Source organism: Diorhabda sublineata, chromosome 7 (assembly GCF_026230105.1).
Source record: "Diorhabda sublineata isolate icDioSubl1.1 chromosome 7, icDioSubl1.1, whole genome shotgun sequence".
NCBI classification, from domain to species: Eukaryota; Metazoa; Arthropoda; class Insecta; order Coleoptera; family Chrysomelidae; genus Diorhabda; species Diorhabda sublineata.
Genome location: NC_079480.1, coordinates 5,944,266 through 5,970,657, shown reverse-complemented (window position 1 = coordinate 5,970,657; position 26,392 = coordinate 5,944,266). Strand labels below are relative to the sequence as shown.

Genomic DNA, 26,392 nt, shown 5'->3' with positions numbered 1-26,392 from the left:
AAAAAATTTCAAAATTTAAAAGCGGCGATTGATCATTAAAAATGGGAATGCAATTCAATTTTGTGCTAAATTTATCCAATAATTCACCACCTTCCTCTTCGTCCATCAAAAGATTTGAATCGGGCGGTTCAATATAAATTTCCTGAATATCAATATCATCATAGGCTAACTGAATTGCCTCTTCCAAAGTCAATCTATGTGTATAGGAAAGAAATATAAGATTTAAGAAATTTTCAATATTTTGTGTAATGTAATATGTTTTTAGGACACTGTATACAAAAAATAATGTATTATTTTCTAAAAATCTAAGGACAAAATGCAGGGCTGACTATTTTACAATATATTTCAATTTAATACTAAAACTAAATAAAATTGTAACACAGTAATAGAGTCCATTTTTTGTCACTTTAAACTTTAAGGTTAGGCTTAACAGTTCATTTCTAAAACTCAATACACTACTTTGTAAACACGCGTCTCCATGCTTTTTTTTTAAATTCAACCATAGACTGACCCACACAACATAACAAGGGTATGTTCTGTTGACTGACTGCTGCTGATTACATTCCTTCATAGCAATATCGCGCTGCTGCCGCATTTTAAATTCATTCTTCAGCGATACATATGAGTAATGCTTGCAGTTGATGGGTTAAAGTGGAGAATCATATCTATACATTTAACGTAAATCAATAAATCATGATCAGATTGCAAATAATATTAAATAACAGTCTTATCAAGGGAACGATTCTTATTGCCTCATAAAAAGAATATCATTTTATGAATACAATGCTATTTTGAAGTTAGGTTTCATCGTATTCTTTGTACTTTTTGTTACTATTTAATGGTTTTATATAGGTTAAAGTAGAGACACTACTACTAGATCTTCTTAGCCAATTGTTTTAGTGTAGCTTCGAAAATGTACATTTATTTGGATAAATTAGCTGAAAAGTCTTTTTTTTAAATGGTAAATGCATATACTGCAGGATTTTAAACTTTTTTGTCTTCTGTAGTGTATAAAAAAAAATTCCATAAAATTCTGTCTCCCAAATATGTGCTAGCAATGTATTAAGTAATTTCATTAACAAAAATAAAGTAACACCCAGTATATACGAACCAGGTTTGGCTTGTTCAGACACACTGTATTCGAGGGATTCGAGAAGTAGTCGTAATGAAAATAAATTTATCCCATTAGTTATTGGAGAAATTTTTTTAGAGAGCAAGAACTATTCACTAAACACTTTTAGGATATTCATTATGCTGATGATTGTAGAATGTAAGTTAAATATAATAAAAAGTGCAAAGGGTACCAAAAATGTATAATCTTCCTTGGACAATATATTCAAATAATTTTGGCTTAGAGTTGTGCTACTTGTGCCATAGATCACCTATATTCAAAAGATTTCCGACAATGTTATTCATTTTAAACAAATTGACGGCATCTAGGGATGTAAACTTTGACTAATAATTTCATCTCCATCACAGAAAACTGGCAATTTCAATTTTTATTATTGGTTATTTCAGGGTTATTCATACTACATGTTACCTCGGAACAAGTAATAAATTGTCATTTATTTTTTTGTTTCAAAATAGGTGTCAAACTTGCATATATTCAAGATATTAATCACAAATATACATAATTAAATTTTGATAAGTAAATGCAAAAAATAAAAATCTGACACCTTAGAATTGTAATGTTACGTAAAATTTTATAAAATTAGTGAAATGATAATTCTTCAATCAATTCTAGAAAAAATATTAGAGAAACAAAAATTAAAAGTTGAAAATATATTGGGTTGGTAACAAAGCAATTTTATAGAATAGAATAAAATACTTTTTTTAACAAATCAATGAACTTTTGGACATCTTTCTTTCAGCTTCATGATCCCGCGCTAATAACATTTCTGGTCCTTATCAGCATAAAACTGAATCAGTTGCGATTGAAGGTCATCGTCATTTGTGAAAGTTTGATCATTCAAAGAACTTGGCAAACTTGTAATCAAATGGTGCCAGATCAGGGCTGTATAGGGGATGTGGCATACCTTCCCAGCTAAGCTCCAATAGTTTCCCACGAGTTGCCAAAGATGTCTGAGGCCTTGCATTATCATAGTGGAACATTAAACCGTTCCAATTTAATTGTTTTAACCAGTTTCATTAATTGTTGACAGTAAACATCAGAATTGATCGTTTGGTTCCTTGTAATCCCACCAAACTGAAAGCATGAGATCTTTTATTCTTTTTCAGCTTTTGATGTGGTTTGTGCTGGTTAATCATATTTGCTCCATGATCTTTTTCGAACTATGTTACTGTACAAACCCAATTTTCATCACCAGTTTTGATCCTTTTCAAAAAAGGGTCAGTTTCATTTCGTGTATATTGCGTGTGTTAAATGAATTTCTTTCAATTCTTGAAGTACCTAAATATTAAGCTTCTTAACTACCTCAAGACATTTTAAGTGTTTTTCAATTGTTGTGTGCAATACATGTATCCTCTTCGCAAATAATGGAACAGTTTTATGATGATCCTTAAGCAAGGCTCTCTATCAGTAAAAAGTGAAAGTACTTAGTTGCCAACCTTATATTTCGAAATAAAAAAATGCGTACAAAATCTCACCACAAATAAAAAAAATTATAACTTGAATGTGTAAAAAAGGTTAATACAAAACCAGCTCAATGGTTAGGAATTAACAAGTATAAAATAAATTTTAAAAACAGTGCTTCATCAATATGAAATAATTAATATAAAATTAACTTGAATTTTTCTGATCTAAGTAAAACGTCTATAAAATAGGTGGTTTTGTGCACATTATACTTTGGTTATTTTTAATGAATAATTATTGCTGCCTTTTGATTTTTTATAACCAGTTGGTTATGAAATACAACCATTTTGCAAAATTTCATTTCATACACATGTATTTTAAAATTATATTTGTCTAATGGAAGAAATATAATTTTTTCAATACTATGCATTTGGTAATTAGGATTTTATTATATTTTTGGTACTCATTGTATTATATGTTGCTGGTTTTATATTGGATGAAAGTGAAAACACTACTGTAATATATTTATTGCTTGTTAGTCTCGAAAATTCAGAAATTTAGACCCTATCAATAAATTTTTTAGTGTAGGGTTAAAATATGTTTATTTCTATATTATGTGTATGTTATTAATATTATGCTGAGTTATCTAGTGAGATTTTTTTATATTTACAATATATTGATTATTTTCATAGTTTTCCACTAATTTTGGATTACCGATTAGAAATTTGATAATTTCAAATATAAAAAAATATATTGTGGAAGTTAAAAAAAATTTTTTAATAAACTCCCGTGTAAAATTGATATTGTGTTTTATTCAACAATTTAATAAGCAACTTTTTGTCAACCCATAATATCGATTTTTATTTTTAATTTCTTCAATTGTGGAATTTTTGTGCAGAAATGTACTATAGACATTAATAATTGTCTTTTTATAAATAAAAACATTGAAAAACGATCAATATTTTATTTCTATTTATATTAATTGTTCCAGATATAAATATTATTTATTTTTGTTTCGTTTTGCTTTTGCACCCTTTAGAGCTCCTAATTTTGCCGCATTGATGATGTGTTTAAATTGTCCAGCAGCCTTGTGCTTTTTTCTGCAAGAGAAGAGTTCATGACCATTAATAAATTAAAATTTATTAATCAATTGGTGATATTCAAACAGAACATACTCACTATTACACTATATGTTATCGTATCGAGAAAGGCCGATATAAATGGTTTACCTTTTGATATTTGTGATGAAAACGCGTGTCAGACAGTGTAATTGTAATTTTGGTGTAGTTACAGTAAATAGAACGTTTAGAATTTGGTTTTTACTGAATTTTTTGTAATGACAAATAAAAATGCAAGTTTTCATTACACGAGGGTTGTTACTTAAGTTTTGAGATAGACAAATAAAAACGATTATTCACAATTGGATATGGTTTAACTGTTTTTCAAAATATTTTCCTTTAAGCTCAATACACTTTTGCACTTTTGAACCAATTGTTGAAGTATTTTTTCCATTGCTATTGAGGTATCTCCACAACATGTGATTTGAACGCATCAAACAAGGACTTCAAAAACTTTGTCTTGCTAGAGAATGATTCGTCTTGAGATTGATTTTGAATACTTCTGGCCAACAAATGCTGGTGTTTTAAAAAGTGTGAAAACTGTATAAAAGTTAACAAACCACTATTCGCTGATATAGCATTCTTTCAGTCCTTATCTGAATAACTAGAGTCATTCCTTAAAAAAAGTGATTTCCCCCATTTCTTTATGAAGACCTGATTTCAGTTCTAAATAACTTAGGCGGTTCGTTGCAGGCGAAATTTTTCAAAGAACTATTTATAAAATAGACATTCTCAGAAAAGATGCCAATGGTTTATACTGCAACCTCAAAAAAGTGCAAGATATCAATTTAGGGTATGCTACAAGAGCGGCTCTGAAAAAATGCATTGGGACAAAGATAAGGACATGTTGATTTTTCGAAATGCTTGTAGAAACTGTTTGATGTATATGTTTCCCAAACTTTTGGAAAAATGTCCCTTAGCATTCAAATTAACTAACGCAATAAGTTTCCTCAATCCTAATAAGACTGGTAACAATCCAGAATAATCCATGCAACTCATGTCTGTAGCATTTGACTTTTTTTTGGTGCAATCAGATGCAACGCAACTACATTGGAAGAAACAGACGGAGCTTTTAGAGATATTGTTCTGACGAATCAGATCAAATAAGATTAAAAACTATTAGAGGTGTGATAGAGTAGATGATTTTTTCATGGAAATTGTCGAAAACGGTAGTTGTAATAAAAAAGTTGTTATAACTTCTAATCATTTCTCACAGGAGTGTGACAGCAAAGAGAGGATTTTCTGTCAATAAGGAGATTTTGGTTGAAAATTTAAAAAAAAAGGATCACTCATAGGCCAAAAATTAGTGTACGATTCAGAATTCGTCGCCTGTCACGATCTTATAGATGTCTTTTTAAACACCGCGATTAACTAACAAAACTCAAAAGAAAATATCTACCTTTTGTTAAGTGTGGTACGTTTTAAGGGTAAATATGCATAAGGGTCCATTTTTCCTTTCCTTTTAACGTCACCTGCAGCCTTTTTGGACTTAAATTCAGATCCTGGTGTACTATAACCACTTTTAACTGAAGTGGTACTTCCTAAAGATCTGCAATACATTTTTAAATCAGTAAAATTTATGATAGAAATTAAAAGTAACTCATATCATATTTACATATAACTTACCTGTGTATACCAACACCACCAGTTCTGTATTTCATGGGAGGTTGAGAACTAGAACTATGTCCACTTTTTACACTGGAACCAGTTCTTTTCCTCTTACGGTCTGTTAATAATAAAGTTTCAGCTTTGCTTTGCGAATCGTCTTCACTCTCAGAATCGTCAGAAAATTTGAGTTTATTATCATCATCACTATCAGAAGACGAGTCATCTTTTATTATAAGTCTGCCATCGGGAGCAGTTTTAAAACCTCTATCTTTATCAGACTTTTTCTTCTCTACTACTGATTGTTGTTTATCCACTGGTTTAGTAGCTGGAAGAAACATTGAAATTACTAGTGTATAATTTAAAATTTTCAGCAATTCGAATAGATGATAATATACTCTTACATATAGCTCAGTCAGTTACAAATGACTGTTTCCTAGTACATTTTTTGTGTAAAAAGAATAAAAAAGAAATCTGTCAATTTTCTTCAAAGTTAAGTAACTTAAGTACTGAAATTATTAATCAAGGAACTTCATTGACGAAAATTTTGTATGAAGGTATTAACAAGAAATAAGGAGACGACTTGGACATTTTAATTCCTAAACAGTCTCTATTAACCTAAGAGCATCACTACAGTTTGGGTTCAGAAAATCACCAATTGTCAAATATAATGTTGAGAGGATTCCAAATATTGCACGATGATGTGCCCCAATATAAGAGCAAACTAAAGGTTTGCAATCATACATACAACTAAAATTAAACTAAGGTATGCCCGACAGCTGCACTAGAAGTGATTCTAAATCTCCCACATATACTGGGAAGAGTGGCAAAGAAAACATCACTTAGAATGTTCAGAAACAGAATCACCAAAGAAAACCCATTCCTAAATAATGTCCAGCCCTGGGACATGCCTCAGCACGTTGCTTCGAAAAAGTTTAGCTTTAAGAAAAATCTTTGAAAGCAAGTAGAATCAAAACACCATACAAGAAATGAACAGAAATGCCATTAAATGGTATACGAACGGATCTAAAACAGCAGACTGAACTGAAATAGGAGTGTACAGGCTCAGACTCAAAAACTCTGAAAGCCTGGGCAACACACCAAGCATTTTTCAAGCAAAAATCTATGCAATTGAAAAATGTGTTCAGTTCAATCTAGAGAGGAACTATCGGAAACAGGAGATCATCATCATCTCTGATAGTCAAGCAGCCATTAGACCTCTAAGCTCCAATATCATAAAATTGAAACTCGTTTGGGATTGCCTAGAAAAATTAAGCAAGCTAGTTAAGAAAATTAAAGTTACTCTGCAATGGATTTCGGGACCACGCCGGAGCGAAGGAAAATGAAATAAGCTCGTTAAAGCGGATGCAGACAAGCCCTTCATGAGACCAGAACTCTTCTGTAGTATCAGCTACAAAACAATGCAAAAAGCACTGGAAAATATAGTAGATAGAAGCAAAACATTTTAGTGGACAACCTACAGGGGCTGAGACAGGCAAAGACTCTTCTGGGGGACTATAACCAGAGTAAATCTGCTGGAGGTATCAACCTAAGTAAGAACAATCTACGAATATTAACAGGAGTTCTATCGGGACACTGTCGCCTCAACAAACACCTGGAGACGTTAGACTTAGTAGATAATGCGGCGTGCAGATTTTGTTGCACAGAGGATGAAACCTCTATCCACAGTATCCAGCCATCCCAAATTCTAGACTTTTTAAAAGGAGTGGGATACAACAAACTAAGGTATGCGATAGTGGTAGATCAGTAAAAATACAGGTCTACAGAGACATGAAGATCATTGAGAAAGGACATCTTATTGCTCCCAGATTCATTGTTGACTTATTAGAACATTTTCTTTTCATGCAAGAGAATGCATCACTGCAAATCACAAAAATAATTCAAATTCACCCCGAAAAGATCGAAATTCAAGGCTAATAGCCAAATAATTGCTTGGATTTCACTAGCTAACAGCTCTGACATCATTCCGATGGAGCCATCTTCTGATGAATCTTCAATTTTTATTTAAAAATATTGATTCTATTTATTAAATAAGCCCAAAATACTCCGAATTTTCATTTGATACTTACCAGTTATCTTACTAGAGACGTTAGGATCAGTAAAATCGACAATACTCTCGGGATCTTCTTCGATCCATGTTTTGGGTTGTTTTTTACCTTTACTTTTTAGTTCATCTGTTTCCATATCTTCAAATTCTGAATCTGAGTCTGCCAAAATGTCTTCAACACTAGAAACATTAAGATTTGTATTTAAAAGTACAGCACACTAAAATTTTAGCAAATTCTTGTACTGTTACAAATATTAAAAATAACTTAAAATAATATTTGTACTGTCTTATGATGTTGGATCTAGTGGAATATATTTTCTCACCATATCCAGCATAAATGTGCAGGAAAGAATTCATGAATGATCGGAGGAAGTATATTGATTTAAAAGGGAGGTGTCGAATATAATGTATCCAAAGTGATGAACAAGACAATAATGATGTTCCACAGTGGGACTAAAATACAAGTCATGACAGACCTTTCAAATTTTTTCCAGTCACATATTCAATTCTTGTACCTTGTATAAATAATACAACTTAAATAGCGATTAGTGGTGAAGTAAAATAATCAACCAACGTATTTTTATATTTTATTCGCAACATGTCACCAAAAAAGTAAACAGAACAATTTAATTTACCTCTTTGGCTTAGCTTTAACCGTAAACTCTTCATCTTCACTATCCTCTTCATCTCTTTCAGTTTCCTTCCTTCTCTTTTTTCTTGCGTTTAATTTACGTAAATTTCTCAATCTTTTGTACATGACTGTATTAGTTGGCGGTACAAAACGTGTTAATGAATCTGCACCGAATTTTCTAACTAATCTATCAAGGATATCGCGAATTTTAAGTCTGAAATGTCGGCTACAGTCTTCAGTCATGCTTGATAAACCTTTCATCTGAAACAAAAATGTAAATTACTGAAAGAAAGGATTATCTTTCCAAGGAATAAATTATAATGCTTGTAATTACAATAAAAATACCTAATATGCCCATATATATTTATTCAATAGCCCCAAATAAAAAATAAAAATGATTCAAAGCCATAATATATCTAATAACAGGGAAAGAAGAATGTAATTTATATAGGTGGCTTATAAAAAATGTTAAAAGGGAGGACCAGTACATAGTAATTGAAAATAACCAAATAAAAGTACAGTTGAAAGGAGGATAATATTGCAATTAGATTCCCTTTTACTGTAGTAACCTGACAAGGTAACTTAATTCTAAAACAATTAATATTAAAGTAAAAGAATAAGTCGCATCACATTATGAGGTAAACGTTACTTAAATGAAAGTAGTTTGGGGTAAAAATTCATTAAACAGAATTGGAGATCAAGTGTAAATTACAATAGAATATTCTTTTTATGTAAAAAGCAAACAGAAGAGTGTAATAGTTCGAGTGGTGCTTGCCGCGTGGAGGTGCCTGTGGATATTGATCTAAAAACTTCTGTAGGTTGTAGTGCCCGGGAAAAACCTGCCTTGGTAGCTGATTCCACAGGCTTGTACTACTCCAAAGAAAGTCCGATAAATTGACGTTATGGGCGTCTGCAGGCAAACTCAGTGTTCATGAGTCACGTCTGCCTGTCGAGTAGATCTTGCAAGTGTAGTTTAGTCATCTTAGGCTAATGGGTGAATATCTTAAAAAATCGACATACCAAGTATATTACCACGTAGCAACCTGTATTTTATCAAACTAAAACTGATATCACAATCCATAAATAGTTGGAAGGTCATGGGTCAAAGGTCACAAAAATCGATTTTTTTTTACATTTCTTCCAAATATCTGGTTTTCTGTGGGTTTCACGCTATTTGTATTTATCATCGATATTGTAGAGAATTCAATTCTCTACAACTTTTGTATTTAACATTTTTTTACACTTTGAACTCTTTTTGAGATGGAGGGTGAAGAGCCAGCGGTAAGAGATGTGTGGTCAACGGGTAGTCCCGACAAAAAGCTCATAATATTAAGGTTATAAATTATTGCTAAATATATAATTATCTTTAAGAACAGAAACTGCCTAAGTTGGATGAACTTGCAGCAGCATTTCTGGCCAATTCTGGGTTGCCTATAAGTCGAATTGCTCTCATTTGTATTGAGTCGAGCATCCTCAAGGTATGCTTGGGAGCCGAACTCCAAATGTGTGGATAATACTTCAAAGATAGATAAATCTGGGCCCTCTTAGAGGATTAGAAACTATTACGGAGTATATAGCTTTGTGAAGCTGCCTTAGCTAATTCGGCCACGTGACTAGACCAAGATATATTGCTCAACACCCAACAGGCGAGTCGCAGTACCAGCCTCCTCTGGGTTGACCATATTCTTTATACTAAAACATTAAAATTACTTTGGAATAAACTATTAAACAATAAAATAATTAGATAAACTTGGTTTCAATAATCCGACGATCATCCTCAACGAATAGCAGACTATTAATATCTGTTTAGAGATCGCTTTTAAATACTAAAATTTTATTGTACAAAAGGCCATAATTAATTATATGTATGGTCGTTAGAAGCACATCGATATAAAATAAAGTAATTCGGTGTGTTAATGGAACACTTGGAGTCAATTAACTATGATGTGGGTCCCCATTAGGATCGTGTACCATAAATCTTAATGAATACAATAGTCCTCAATATAAGACAAAAATATGGTAATCCGAGAAGATACATTAATGGAGGGACGTTTTGTATCATCCAACCAGATGATTAACAGATCCTAATGGTTCCCATTATGAATCAATGAATTGTGAATCAATTTACACACAAGAAGTTTTATATCTGTCTGGGTTACATTCATGCAATGATTTTAAAAAATAAATAATTTTAAGTAGGAAATTGTTATGTCAAAACAGTACTTCAATAGAATATTGTGATAAATTAAAATAAACTGAACTAATCGATTACGTTCTACCGGAGTATAGTGGTAATGTATGTGTAAAGATTTGTCTTTTGTTGTTTTTATTTTCATTTGCGTCATAAACTAAGATAATGTAATTTTGAAAAATATTAATATTACCACAAGTGGTATATGATGAGAAACTCATATCAACAAATAATTATTTATTCAATCAATTCACTATTAGTTTTCTTATTGAAAATTTTGAAAAACTTCTAAATTATCGCGAATGCGAAATAAAAATAGAGATCTACTGTGTGAGAAGCCAAATCAATGCAATTAGGCAAAATAGAAAATTCATTATTTATTCTGCAACTGATATCAGCAATCAAGTGAAAGCAAGTGGTATGAATGTATGAAACAAGATGGTAACAAACAACCGAGGAGCTGTTTTCCTACGATTATATATAAAACTGATTGAATTTAGTGAAATTATTAAATTGTCTTACCTCTCTTTCTAAAGAAGATGCTACTATGGGACTAGGTAAAGTTGTATTGTAGACTTTAATGAAACTTAAACAAGACGCTACTATTTCCCTTGTAGGAGATTCCATTAACGTACAAATATTGTCTAAAATAATTTTAATGTTTTCCATTCCCAAAGTACCTACAATGAAATTATATTTATATATGGACATTTTATAGAACAGGGGTGGACAAAACCCGAATCCGACTCGTTGAAAAATTCTGCATGTAATTTTTTTAATCTCTTATATGCGATTTTATTGAAATCGACAGTATTTGTGTGCGTAATTTACATATAAATAATGAAATATATAAATAATAGATAGTATTATAATTTGAACAGCTGTACCATATCCCTACTTTAATGTATGCAACATATGTACTCTCATAAAGTGGATGGTTGGCTTATTACATAGAATTGATAGTGTACTACTCTCATTCTTCGGGGGAGGACAGGGACGACAGGCACTAGTCATTTACTCGTCATTTCTTTTGAAACTAATATTTGTTATTTTGCAAATATAATAATAAATTGAAAAAGTGGACTTTTTGTAGGTAAAATCTTAAGACATTGGTTTTATTTTATTGTAATAATTAAATTATTTATTTGTAGGCATTTGTAAAATGAGTCAATCTAAAAAAAAGTTGATTTGGTATGCAGAAATTTCAATGAAGCATGGACTGTACTTTAAAATCGACTTAACAGTACTAATTTGAGTCTGGAAAATGGCACTTTACGAAACCCCTGTACTTTACAGTACTTTTAAATTCTCCAATCCCGTTTGAGATAATTAGAAATAAAAAATCAATTAACATCAATAACTAAACTTTTATTCTAATTTTCAAATACCAGAAACATTTATTGGCGGAATTACTGGATGTACTTCTTTATTTTCAATAATGCTGGAAGATGTGTGGTTTTGGTTTAACACTTGTATAAAAGTTTCACCCCCTTGTATCATTTTTACTATTTTCTTTTTACTCTCGACGGATGGGCATGGCTAAACGATTTCTCGTTTTCAATAGATGTTGTAAAATATTTGAGTAAACCAACTGATTTATTTATATATAATTTAATGTAATAGATCATATTTCTTTAAAAATTAAAAAATTACGTGACACATTTTACTGGACACAAATTGTTCGCATATACACCTAAGTAAGTCAATTTATTATTACTGTTATCTTTTAATAACTGTCAAATTTTTCTGTCCAAATGCTTTAAAATGATACTTATAGTGTTTCTGTCAAAAAAATTTCTTAGAGAAACTCCACCCAAAACATTCGCGATATAGTCCTCCGGCACGGGAGACATTTTGTAAATTTAATTTTTTATACATATGCATATAATCAACCTACCAGAAAAATTATGAAGCACAGAAGCTAGTGCTAGTATAGTACAACTAATAAGCCGAGGAGAACCAGCTAAACCCGCTATAATTAATGTTAAAAATTCTTGCATTTTATCATGTTCTAATAAAGTATTTCCTATTGTATTTAAAACTTCGTAAGCTGTAGCTCTGCATTTTTCATTGATATCTTTGCAACAAAGCACAGCCTCTGGTATAATTGATTTTATCAACTTGCTTTCATGATCTAACTGTGGTTGTGCTTTAACAAGGTAATTCAAACATCGCAATCTAGCTCCTTTACTGGAAACTGCAGCAGAATTCAGAGATTTCATCAGGACACGTTGAACCTGGAATATATTAGAGACAATTACTGATGTAGAATCAACGACACTTATGCTTGGTTTATGCAGCCAAAATTAAGAATTAACATTAAATTAATAAGTTGAATTATTAGTTGAAAGACACTGAAATGATACTTGTATTTCATGCAGAAAATTAACAATAAACTTAAATTGAAATTAAACTAAGAGTTCACCAAGTTTTAACTTCTTAATTTTGTGAGGATGAGCACACAATACGTCAGGACAGTTAGTATCGGTGATATTGTAATGTTTACAATATCCTTGGTGTTTTATTTTTAAAACTGGACGATGGAAAACTGGTAGACAGGGTCAGAAACTTTCCACATTTGTATGACAAAAAGAACCCATACAAGGAATTTCTATTGGTTAGGTTATTTTTAATTATCCAGCATAAAACAAAAAGTTACCACCAAGAAAATTTAGTTTAATGTTAAATATAATTTTGGTACCTTGGAAAACCAAGCTGTGTTGTTAAACTGATTGAAAGGCTATTGAAAAAATCAACGAATTTGCTTTGAATTCGCCATTAAAATAATCACAATACTCTTATATAATGTATATTAAAACCAGTGTACTTGAGTGAATTTAAATAAATGATAAATATTAAAACTGTTTCAATAAATTCGAGCTTTCAAAAATTTCTTCTATCTTAAAATTATGGAATATTACTGGATCTGGAATATTTAGATAAACCGGAAACAAGTAAGGGGCGCATTTTTCTTTTTATTTGCAATAACACTTCTTTACAGTTTTTAGCATTTTCATATAATCACACCACTCAATTTAAATTTAGCTAATCTTTAGACTGACAAAACTCACAAAGTCCTACATGTGGATGGTTTTTTATCTGCAGCGTTGCTAATTTACTCTAAACCTTCAAACTGAGCTTACTGCAGCATTTGAGGAAAAAAATTGTCCGGTTCAGAGATTATTTGAGAGTGGTTTGCATTATTAGGGTATCGATCTTCTACGTTATGCACTATAAATCAAGTCAACAAAGTCGAATGAACCTGGGCAGTTATCATATATTCCACCAACGAGTGGAGCAGCTCAACATTTCAATCACGTTTATTATCAAATTCAAACTTAGCTAGGGCATGATTTAGAACACCAAGAATGGGGTTGGACAATGCGTAACGAATTCCTGGAACCTATCTTGACTATTTTACCTAATTACTTAATACAATATTTTGTAACTGCATGATGTAGAGGCGAGGTTACAGTGCTCATTAGCTTGCTACCAGTGTAATAGACAAATCATGAATCACTTGGAGACAAATATCGTTGAAGACGGTAATGAAGAGGAACTTGAAATTCTGCAACAGCAGGACGATGACGACGATAATGATGAAGAAGAAGAAGAGAATTGAACATGTTCTCGAAATTCTTATTAATGTTGACAATAATAAATTTATAAATTATAAAGATTAAAATTTTAAACTAAAGCTTAAATTATCAGCCAGCTTTCAAATTGAAATGGTACAGTTTTAGTGAATCTCTCACTACCACTTGTATTGAGATAAACTGGAGACAGGTAGGGTACATTTCTCTCTTTACTTGCAATAACACAGGATATTTTGGATTTATTTGAACTAACAAATGATGAACCTTAAAATGAATATTTTTTATTTACAGTTTAGCAATTTGCAAGGAATTTCATATATTCACATCACTCCATTTGAAATCAGCCAATGTAGAGAGTGACAAAACTCACAAAGTCCGAGATGTAGATGTTTTTTAATAGTAGTAATGCCTATGAGTTTATCTACAGCTTTGCCTAATTTAATCTAAACCTTCAAATTGTTATACTACAAAACAATTGCCAGAACAACGACGATATATTACTAATTTTTAAAATATTTTTACTTCAGTCTATAAAACCTGTAGTTTAATGAAAATATCTCACCTCTTTTCTGTTATTTTTAATAAATACGTTGCATCCTTCTGAATCGCTGCCACATACCTCTTCTAATAACCTATAAGCCTTTTTCTGTTCTTTGTTATTTTTTATTTCTGGTAAGTTTTTAATGCATTGTTGGTATAATATTTCGATATTTGAAGCATTTTGATAAGGCACCAACGCACGAATAAGGTCTAATATTGATTCTTTAATAAAATGATCTTCCGGTTCATCTGAACTACTATTAAGACGATGTATTGCGTTCACAAATAGTTGTTGGGTAAGTTCAGATCTTGCGATGGATAAATATAACTAAAAAATAAATTACGACACAATAAATAAAATTGATAATTGATGAGTGAGAAACACAAGAAATCTAATCCATTGTTGTACCGACTGCACTCACTTTTATTGTTTCTAAAGCTGCTAATCTTTGACCTTCTTCATCAGTACCAATGGGTTTAGTTGTATAAACATTGAACAATATAGGTAAATAATTTTTATCAAATCTGCTCAACTCTTGTAAATCCTCTTCATTATTTGAATTCTTGGCACTGGAAATTAATTTTCTCAAAGCGGCCATAACTGCCAAACGAAGTTCTTTTTTATCAGAAATTGCAGTGCCCATCACTTTAGCTATGGTCTAAAAATATCAATTCAATATATCTTGATATGATTTAATAAAAAATTAGTTATAAACTCAGTTATCAATAAACTAGTTCATATTATGCTATTACTCACTTTAAAATTATCTTTTATGTCACTTGGGCAGTTACAAAAGCATGGCAATAGATTCCACAGTTGCAAATAGAGCAATTCTGAGCTGTGCGCTCCTATTCCATCATTGTTCTGTGCTAAAAGAGCAGATCTTCGATGGCAGAATAGCGCTAGGGGTAAAATACCTTTCACAAAATAATCTAATGTTGAAAATCTAATGTTTTCTTTAAGTACTGGGAGTAACCATGATCTATCTATGTTTAAGTCACCGTTCGGTTTCTAAAATAGGAACAAATGATTAGAAATGGTTATGTACTCAAATATCTACTTATACAGGAATATACAGATGTTAAATAAAGCAATTAATCTCATTGGAAGAATCTTCTACTAAGTTTGTGTAATTATAACGATGCCTACTTTCAATTACTGCAATAATGGTAAATATAGCTGGACATAAACTACTGGTTGCGTAAGAATTTTAAGCAGATCTTTAACCAACAGCTTCAGTACTCGGATGGTTTGGTTGGCCTGTTGCAACATTTTAATTTCACTTATATGTAGAAATTGTCAGAGTACCTAACTTCAGAAACTATGTAAGTGAACAAAAATTCATATATTTGGTTTTTTAGCAAAGCCAGGTCAAAAGTAAAAGATTATATAAAACAAGTTACTAAACAAACTATAGTTTATGGTGGACAGTTATGTCTGATATAGTCATCCATCTGAGTTATTGAAATAATTGGTAGCCAAACTGCAGTTTATTTGGCAGGAAAAAAACAGAAATTAGTTTGAAAATGATTGTAAATTGTTGATTATGATCTTAAAATATTCATCTAAGATGTTCCTTTTCAGAAATAAAGACAAGAAAAATACCGAAATAACCATATACATATTGCGGATATAAACCCCTGGACAAAATTAACGCACCACTCATATTTTTCTCGATATTCTTTATTTATTGATAACTTACTGTACGACAATAGATCATTGACCTTTGTTTTACAGTGACAGTTGTCATTTAAAGTTGACTATATCACATAATCTTGTTTTGATAGTAATTCATACTCGTTCAAGACTACAACTGTGTTAACATTTTCTTAGAAAGTTCTGATTAAAGCAAAGTTTCTATCAGAAATAAGCTGTTGATTGTAATTGTTTTTATTACAAGCATGTTTGGAATTTAATTTGGGAGTATATCAAGTAAAAAATGAACCACCAAAGAAATTTGTAAATGGAGAAGGTAGTACAAGCATCGACTCTCCTGAATGGAGAATATTCAATGCGATATGTTGCTAGTTTGTTAGGAAGACAACATTCCAACATCAGTCGCATAGCGAGGCGACATAATGAAACAGGTTCGTACCATCAAAGACCAAGACAAGGGCGAAAACGATGACGTTTACGTAAAGCAGGATTAAGCAACAGAAGACCAGGCAAAAAACCCTTGCTTACCAGTGAACACAAAGTTCAGAGATTAAATTCTGCAAGACTACATAGGAATTGGACCATCAATGATTGGAAACGGGTTCTGTTCTCAGATGAAACGCGAGTTAGAGCCTTAACGGTCCAGATGGACGTGAGCATGTCTGGCAAAGGAGAAAGGTATGCCAACTATAAAACTCTAAAAAGTTTTGGGAAGGAATTTCCTTTGATGCTCATACGGAATTGGTTTTTATAGGTACGAGATCTATGAATGCCTAATATTACTTAGACAACATTATTGTCAAACATGTAATGTCTTTTGCTCAGTTTGTGAGCCTAATTTTTTATTCATTCACAACAACGCTCGTCCCCACGTGACTAGACTTACATTGTGTCAAAATTCCTCTTATTAGAGCAGCCATCTAACAGTCAGGATATGAATCCTATAGAACATCTATGGGACTATCTGAAAAAGAGGATTCAAAGTCCTAGCTTCCCTGATTCTAATCAGAACCAACTCATAGAGGTCGCTATTGAAGAATGGGAGAATATACCACAAGTTTTGGTTGAACATTTGATATCAAGCTTGAAACGAGGCATGAATGCAGTGTCAAAAAGAAGAGGAGGGCCTACGCGGTATTAGGGTTTATTCTCTTTTACTGATTTTTTTTCTTTTATTTCCAATTTGGAGGTATGATAGCTTATTTATGTATTTTCAGCAATAATAAATTTTTTTGGAAAAAATAAGGTTATATTAATGTCTTATTCGACTAATTTGTAAGTATTCATTATTAATTCAATGTAACTTAGTTTCATTTTGTGTTGATATGATGAATATTTAGATTAATTAAAGTTTATATGCAGTCCTAAATAGCCAAATAAAAAATAAGGCAACAAATCAAATTAATATCATAATTAAGTAACTCCATGATGGTTATTCTTGTTAAATTCACTATTTCCATTACAAATAATTATATGTGTAGTACCTTTAGAGATATTACGTCTAAAACTATTTCAGGACCCATAGATCGAATAGCTGCCCCAACAGCATGTTCTAATTCATTGTTGTAACTAAACTTATAAGAATCTCGTAACTCTGCTAAATTTGTTAGTAGTCCTAACAGCATTTCGCTACAATTCCCACCAGCAACCTTAAAAAAATGTTCAGTTATTCAACAATAGAATAATATTTGTAATATCACAAATAAATATATCTGATAATAAGTATTTTTTTAAAATTAAACATAATTAGATGCCAGCCTTGTTTATTTTATTTATAGGAAATCCAAGAAACATAATAGAAATAATAACAAGAGATGTGGTACACAATTTATATAAATTCAAAAATACTTAAAATGAATTAACCAATCCAAAAACACGTTTGTATTAATATATTTGCTTCTATTTTTAAATGTTCTTTATCTCAATTAATTGAGGAAAAACTAGGCAAAGTTAAGCTTAGTTTATGCATAATTAAAAATTACCATTAAACTAATGAATTAAATTACTAGTTGAAATATACTAGATTGGTACTTGGAGTTCATGCAGATAATTAACAAAAAATTTAAATTGAAATAAAACTAAGGGTTCAATAATTTTTAACTTGATGTAAGATTAAGTATATGGCTATTTTAAGAGAAAAACAATGACAACAAGGTAAAAATCCTTCATCAGACGCGAGCGCATTTTTCATTTGCTTAACCGGCCAGATATTTTAAATTAAAATATTAAAATTAAACTAAGAAGTTAAAAATTGCCACCAAGAAAATTTAGTTTAATGTTAATTTTAATCAAGCTTAAGATGAGCTATAAGAAAAAGTTATGGAAAAATAAGCAAGAAACACCTGAATGGGTACAAACATATAGTAAAAATGAAAATAGAGAAAAAAGAGAAAAATAATCGAGACTGGAAACACTACTAAAAACGAAAATGGAGACCAAAAGATAAATAGATAGAACAAAAAAATGAGCTGGTGTGAAAGAAACGGATATAAAAGGGAATCAAACTTTCATCCAACACCTGGAAAAGTAAAAGGAAAATAAGATATTACAAGAAATAAGTGATAATTGGGGAGAAAGCTTTTGTAATTCTATATTTTTTATTGCCATAAAAAAATTATAAAAATAAACACCACAAAGTTAATAATCATGTTAGATCAAATTATTCCATTGAAATAACACTTACCTCAAATAAAACACTGATAACATGCAATACTTGGTGCCAGCTAGCATTATATTGATAACTCAGTCCGATCTGAATACTTTGTATGCACTTTTCGATTTTAGATCTGTGTTGTTCTACTAATTCCTTGGTAGTACATCCATTGATTAAGGCATCTTTTAACAATATTTCCAAAGCGTGAGTGGCACTTGTCATTATTTGCGCTTTTTCAGACAGCCACAAATGAGTTAGAACATCAAATATCTTAGGCAATGTGGCCATTGCTAATGGAACATCAACACTAAAAATTCAAATGAATAATGGACAGCAAAAGGACTGGAAAGCAAATTAAGCGGCAAAGAAATTAGGGTTTAAAAAAAACAAAAGTTAAGATCAGAAATCAGATAGATACTTACTCTGATAAATGTACGTGAGCTTGCTGCATTACAGTTACCCAAGCTTGTGTAGGTTGAACATCAGAAATAGACGGTTGGTATTCATAAAGAGCAGATATTAACTGAGCATTTAACTTTGCTGGAACGACAGTTCTCTGAGCAGAAAATAACGCATAGAGTACTTGCATACCGCAAGATGTAACAATGGGATAATTGAGTGTCATTAGCTTTAATATAGATTCACAACATTTCTAAAAAAAATAAAATTTATGAATCAATCTATTGCACCAATTAAACTGGTAAATGTACAAATTTATCCAATTGTGTTCGTTTCTTTATTGTTTGGTGACGAATATCATGAGAATACAAGATGTAGTCTGGTCAAATTAGAGCAAAAAATAAGAGTGAGGCTACAGGAATTCCCACCAAGCCGATAATAAATGAAATTGTTTAAAATATGATTAGAAATAAAATTTGAACATTCTCCATCATTCCCTACGTAGGTAAAACATTTTATTCGAGGTCAAAGGTCAAAAAAAAAGTTTTTCGAAATTTTCAGTATAACGGTAAGTTTTATCATAAAACACCTGTAACAAAAATTATAGATCATAAAATTATGTACAAAAAACGTATCAATACTTTTTATCTACTAGCCACTACTTCTAAGATATAATGATTCAAAAAGTTGTAACGGTCATAGTATGCATGAGTACGCCACGTTTATATTTTTATAATAAAACCGTTTTCCTGAAAATTACTAAAAACTCATTTTTGATCTTTGACCTTGAATAAAATTATTTCCATACACTGGAAACTCTCAAAGTAAATATCTGGTTTATCTTGTTCCCAATTAGTCTGTATTGAAAAGAATTTTACTGAACATAGAAATTTTGATATAAAATATTTATTATCCAACCTAACTTATAAATTATAGTAAATTATTCCAATGGGTTCCTACTTTATATTACTAGAATGTACTGGTAAGTTGTCTCTGAATAGTTTTTGTTCATTTGCTTATTTTTAAGCACCAAAAGCTAAATTCTACTATTTCCCAAAAACAATAGCAAATGTATGAAATTTTGTAAAATTGTGGTGCGATGTTTTTTAAAATCATTGTTATAAATACGTGGTTTTAAAAGAGCTTCAAATCTTGACGAATTAAGAATAATCCAATTTTGTTATTTTTGGAATTTATTTTTTAAGATCTACTTTATTTTTAAAATAAGATAATGGCACGAATAATTGACACAATTAGAATCTCTTAAATATATTTCAGTAGATCCAGTAACTGACACCTATTATTCAGTTATTGACACTCCAGTTGACAAGAAGTACCAATGATTGACATACCAATGATTGCCAAAAACTTAAGTTTTTACTTATTAAATGAGTATATAAAATTAATACTGACTTCAAAAGTAGGCATAAAATATGAGTAATAATATGAAAAGGAAAATCAAATTGGGTAACAAATAGACTTTAGGTTTCAAATATATCTATCTCTTTTGAAAAAGTATCTGTATTTATTCTATCACCAAAACTTTGCAATTCTGTTTATTCCAGTTTCTGAGTGCAATAAGACTTGGAATGTATAGATAGCTAGTACTCCAGAGATGCTTGCAGTCACTAAAACTATAAGGTTTTCCTTATCATTAGTTCCAGCAATATAGATGTTTTTATCGCCCTTCTTTGTCAGCACCTTATTACTTTCCAGCTGAAGGAGAAACGTACTTTCATCACAATTGAAAACACTTTTTACATTATTAGTTACATCTAATAGATCCTTAGATTCCAGATAAGCTCTTATTTACCCAAACCATTGACCAATTTTCTCTTTCGATGCCTTTTTTCGTGAGTTAAATTTTGTTAGACATTTGGGTTCTTTTTCAGATATGAACTGAACCATTGTCTACCCGGGCCAGAATTTCTGAAAGGATTCAGACGTTTCTTTATTTGCAGTAAAACTTGTACACTATCTAATAACTGATCTTTATGAACAAGGTGATGAGCCAAAGATAGTATCCATTGTTCTACCAAATATTCTTCTTCAGAGGTAAGAGGTGTAGTTGGTCCTGTACAACATACTACAGGCAGCTTTTCATTTGACTTGTAATACATAAGGTAATTCTTGGCACAGAGTATAACGCGGCGAGCGTAGTTGCTACAGCTTCTAGATCTTCATTTATCTACTCTTTGGAATATGAATATTTTTTTGGTACTACATCTGCAATAAATGAGTTCCCATTCCCGACACCGGATGTGCCAATAATTGACACTCATGTCAATAACTGGAACCATTAACATTTTAGAGCTCTTAGCGAGAGATGAGCTTTGAAAATAATTGGTACATGGTAATAATCACTTAATATAGTCATCGACACCCACACCAACTTCAGAACATATGTTTTATTGACTAAACCTTATCCTCGACAATATGAAATAAATCAAACATATATATTATGGAATAAAAAAAATATTTAAATCAATTACCTTAACTAATCTCTCAAATTTTCACGTTCAACTGGTAACGAAACTTTTCACATTTTGGAATGACAGGCAGTTATCAGCTGATTTGTTTTATAGCTGGTAAGGCGTTGCCAAATATATTGAAATTGAAATTTTCGTATTGAAAACGGCTCATTTGGTGAAGATTCAACTTTAGGTGACAATTATCGGAACACTGTCAATAACTGATGCATTTACCTTATTATGGAAAAAACTAACATTTTTTTTTGTTAAATCATTTACGACCGTTTGATTTGGCTAATAACCAAACTGCAGCAAATTAGGGTCAAATAGGGAAATGGGAATCCATTAGAACAGTGAAGCATATAATAATTTACCACTATATTTTACAGAAATTTGCACTGGATAGCTGGAATTAGGTTTGTTCAATATTTCACGTTGATATTCTTACATTGTAAAATACTCTCTAATACTGTATATGTTATAAATGAAGTACCTACTTTTATTGATAAACTTACTTAGATATTTTACATGAAAAACTAGCAACAATTAAAATTGTTTCTTACCTTAATATGATTTTTAGAGAAATAGCAAATTATGTCTTTCATCAATCCAAGAATATGTAAAATAGTAGTTTGTCCAGCTTGAACTGAAGAAACTAAAACCGTACCTGAAGTACCACCCATGCATGAGTCAAGAGTTTGTTCACAGAATTCTGCAGCTTTATCAGCAGCCGGATTAGAGGAATTTTCTTTTAAGCAATTGCCAGATGTTATTATTATTGATACAGCACGTTGAGCTGCTTTTCTCCACTAGAAAATATTCAATAAAATTAGCAACAATATATCTACTTATATCACCATTTCCACTCACTTTAGGTTTAGTATGTATACAAAAAGGATTCAGCAACGCATTGAAAATCTGTACTGTATATCCGTGATACCAAAGTGCTAACTCTTGGATTTTTAACAAATGTCCCAGAATTCCAAAAATTGATTTCATTATTGTATTATTATCACCATCTGAATAGTCTTTCAAGATATGCAACATCTTTAGAGTAATATCATCAAAATATTTCTTTAAAACCCCATCTGGAACTGTTTTGATACCCATATTTAAGAGTGCCAAAAGAGCAGTTATTTGATCCTCATTCTTTTCTTCTGCATTGTATACTTCTTTAAGTGTTGTAATCTATATAAAATGAGAATAAAATTATGCCAAAAAAAAGAATTTGGAGTGAATATGGAGTAAGAAATATGCTTACAAGACAACAATAATACTCTGTAGATGTCCCAGTGCCACCCTGCTCTTTGATAACATCAGTAATTCCTGCCAATATAGCCAACATTTCCTTATGTAAAGCAGAATCTGATCGAAACACAGTCAAGAACCTATTAAAAGACATGTTGCTGCAATTTGACCATTCTGATGCAAATGATTTCATTGTCATATAGGAAGATTGGGTTCCAATAGAAGATTCTGCATCTTCTTCCATTTTTGCAGGTTCTTCAGCCTTGGGAACAAATGATTGTATTGCGTCATGTTTTCTTAAAGCATCTGATGTCAAATTGCTGGGACCTGAAAAAGAAAATTTGGCCAATACTGTTAACTGGAAAGTATATGATACAAAAGTAAAATATTAATATATTTAATAAAGTAAAAGTAGACATAAATAAAAAACCCTAACCTAAATTTTCCTGGAAAAAGCGAGATTTGGCTATATCCCTATATTTTGTGATTCCTGGGTTTGAACTTGAGCTCTGGCCTTTCGGCCACCTTTTTCCCTTACTCTGACCTTTTAATTTACTTCTAAATTTTCCCATTTCTATCCAAACGTGGTTTTATTCTTAATTTTATATTAAATTACTGCTTGTAGTTTGTTGTAATACTGTAAAATCAATGAAATAACTTATTAATTTTTAGTTTCATACTAGCAATTAAACTATTTTAACAGTTAAAAATAAAATCTGAGTACCTACAGATACCACAACATATAAAAACATTTTTTGATTATGTGCATTGGTGGAGGATTCACGACCAGGAATAATGCGTCAATATAAGAAGCATACAGGATATAGTTAGGGATAACAATGAGCTTATTATATATTTTATTCTAGTTATTAAAATGTTTTATTTTAATCAATTAATTTAGTTTGTAGTTTTATAATTAGGATTCGTAGTTTAGTATTGGGTTATGTGCAGAAATAAAAGTGTATTTTATTATCACCATATACTTGCACATTTTCACTCTTCACATTCATCACACTGTAGTACTGGTTTCCTCTGGAGTTAGTATTGATACACATTAATACAAAGTTTACAATTCTAAGCTGTTTATATGATAAATTTCTTCTGGATGGTAATTCCACGTTGATACCTTATTTAGATTTAATTATTTGAAGATACGAGATTTGTTGTGCCGTGTGGTGATTTAGTTGCCAAATGTATTGAATGATTTTTTTTCAATTATATCCCTTCTCTAATTCTTCAACAATTATAAACGCCACTATTTTTTTGAAACTTAATTTTTAATTAATGGGCTCTATTATTTTCTATTTCTTTTTATATTTCACGAGAACTTTCCGGGCATAGTTAAAAAAGGAACTGGTGATTATTTCTTGGTAAAAAGTGAATAACTTAGTGGACAGTAATAATGGGGATTGAAAAAAAGGAAAAATTTGTTGACAGTTTTCATAATCTCACTAGTTTTAACAAACTACCCACCATAAAGCATATTCTAGGTTATGCACACCATAAACACGTGGATTTAAATAATACGAGATATGTCAATGTCAAAAATGTGTCAAAAATTTTCAAAGTTCTTCTTAGCTTAGCCTGTCAAACTAAAAGACAACAGTTACCTTCAACAAATGTCAATAATTTGGTATATTTCTTTTCCTTGTCAATAGAATATCATTAAAAGACTTTTTTAGAGAATTAATATTAGCCGTTTCAAATTTTCCAATTCTTTAATGCAGATATTAGTGTTGCATCGGAGCTCAGAACTGAAGAGACCTGGTACCATAGATAAAATACTAATTGAATTTATTATACTCGGAACTAATGTACATTGTCGACCTGTGAAAGCTCCATCTTTCACCGGGAAAATATTGATTTAAGTTTGTTGGGTGATTAATTTCACGATTAAAATGTTTTTTAAAATTGCATTCTTGAGTATTTTTAATGTTTATTTAACAAGCGCTGCCCTTTTCCTATGGAGTACTCATGAACTTAACATATCCTCCTTACAAGAATTTTCCACAAAAGAATTTGCTGATATTGTACAAAAATTGAAAATTCCAGATGTATTTGTTTTCCAGAGTCCAAATTATTTGTCTGGTAATATAAAGTCTGCAATGAAAGGATTTTATTCGATCTATAGTCCAAACGGAGTTTTGGAGTATGATAACATAATTGGTATGTATGTCTACAAATTATTTTTGTGCACCATGAAATATTTTTGTGATAATGGATATGAACTAACTTTGGGATCATGAGCTAGCACATTTAGACTATGTGGTAAAATGACTAAAATTGCATTTACAAAATTTTCAATTAATATAGGAAGTAAATTTTTTATAAATATATACAAATCAAGAAAAAATCAAATTTTTTTATGTGCTCTATATTCAACTAATGAAAAAATTTATTAAGATTATTCTATTTTGAGTTTTAGATCATATAGTTTTTTTATGGATATAATTTTTCTTAAAACAATAAAATACCACAGTTATGCTTGGATTTCAACTTAGGTAGCAGCAATATATTGTGCACTAGCAATTATACTATTTAGTCATATTTTTAATTTTGACTTTCAGAACTTACTGGAAACTCTGAAGAAGATTACAATATCATTGAACAAAATGTACAAAATTCTACTAATTTCATATCAGTCATTATAATTCCTAACTATGAATTGACTCGTTCAAAACGACAACTTGATACCACTGATACTAATACAGATCAAACTACTAAAGATATTCCTACAGGTCCAGTAATTTATAAGACAGTCAATGTCATTAAAAACGATATTTATGCATTACTATATTCTTCTAAACCTTTACTGTTCAAAAAGGATGATTCAGAAATATATTTAGGGAATGTAGCTGATGATATGATTATTTACGATACACGATTAAATATTAATATTCCTCGAAGTAGCAGAGGAAAGATTACATTAAGATTTAGCTTTTCTTGGCAAAATGGATACTGGTACATGCCGTCTGTGAAGATTACCGATACACAAAGTAATGGAGATTATAATTTGTCTGCAGTTGAAAATATTTTTGCTCCAAAGTCTTTTTCTTATCATTGCAATGGTGAAACAGTATTCAGAGATAATTCAGGTGTGGAATTACGTTTGTATGACTTACAAGTTCAGATAGATTCGAAAAATGGAAAATTTGGAGATGTAAATGATTGTGTCCCATTCATTACAGTACCCATTTGGTCTGGACTATTCATTTCATTTATATTAGGAATTGGTTTGGTAATAGCTTTGACTGCTATTATGGATATCAAAACAATGGATAAATTTGACAATTACAAAACTAAGAATTTGGTTATTACAACATCTGATTAAAATATTGTTTTGTCAATTTTTTCATGTAGCTTATCTTTCAGCTCTGTCCTATTGAAGCATGTCATGTGGATGTTATACCTATCGTGATTCTTTTGTCTGTGATTTTATTTTAAGTGTAACAAAAAAGAAATATAATAAAATTCACATTCTAACTAAATGTTTATATCTTGTTTCATTTGAATATCCTGTACATACAAGTACTATTAAATATATCTTTATACGAGAGTTGCTACTTAACTTTTGAGATTAGACAAATAACAATAAATATTTATGATTGGATATGGGTTTATATTTTTTCAAAATATTACCCATTAACAGTTTGGCTGCGTTACTGGTCCCTGGGTATATGAA

The 26,392-nt window shown here is 30.8% G+C and overlaps 2 protein-coding genes across 8 annotated transcripts; one reads left to right on the top strand and one right to left on the bottom strand.

The window, feature by feature from the left end:
- Nucleotides 1–3,483: 3,483 nt before the first annotated feature.
- On the bottom strand, nucleotides 3,484–24,247 carry LOC130446230 (RRP12-like protein). Of its 7 annotated transcripts, none has more exons than XM_056782333.1 (18): nucleotides 24,184–24,247; nucleotides 23,147–23,347; nucleotides 22,724–23,037; nucleotides 22,333–22,650; nucleotides 22,026–22,271; nucleotides 19,015–19,244; nucleotides 18,623–18,899; nucleotides 17,424–17,588; nucleotides 15,040–15,294; nucleotides 14,705–14,941; nucleotides 14,305–14,610; nucleotides 12,044–12,383; nucleotides 10,669–10,826; nucleotides 7,960–8,216; nucleotides 7,347–7,504; nucleotides 5,278–5,584; nucleotides 5,051–5,200; nucleotides 3,484–3,633 (listed from the first exon to the last, which is right to left on the bottom strand). In XM_056782333.1, exons 2-18 carry the CDS (start codon nucleotides 23,280–23,282, stop codon nucleotides 3,534–3,536), a joined length of 3,954 nt encoding a protein of 1,317 aa, XP_056638311.1. In that variant the 5' UTR covers nucleotides 23,283–23,347; nucleotides 24,184–24,247; the 3' UTR covers nucleotides 3,484–3,533. The 7 variants fall into 7 exon arrangements, with proteins under 7 accessions (XP_056638311.1, XP_056638309.1, XP_056638307.1 ...); XM_056782331.1 differs by having other exon boundaries at nucleotides 23,837–24,193; XM_056782329.1 differs by having other exon boundaries at nucleotides 23,439–24,191.
- Nucleotides 24,248–24,377: 130 nt separating this feature from the next.
- LOC130446374 (V-type proton ATPase subunit S1-like) lies at nucleotides 24,378–26,204 on the top strand. The gene is made up of 2 exons (XM_056782596.1): nucleotides 24,378–24,876; nucleotides 25,278–26,204. Exons 1-2 carry the CDS (start codon nucleotides 24,609–24,611, stop codon nucleotides 26,039–26,041), a joined length of 1,032 nt encoding a protein of 343 aa, XP_056638574.1. The 5' UTR covers nucleotides 24,378–24,608; the 3' UTR covers nucleotides 26,042–26,204.
- The last annotated feature ends 188 nt before the right edge of the window (nucleotides 26,205–26,392 follow it).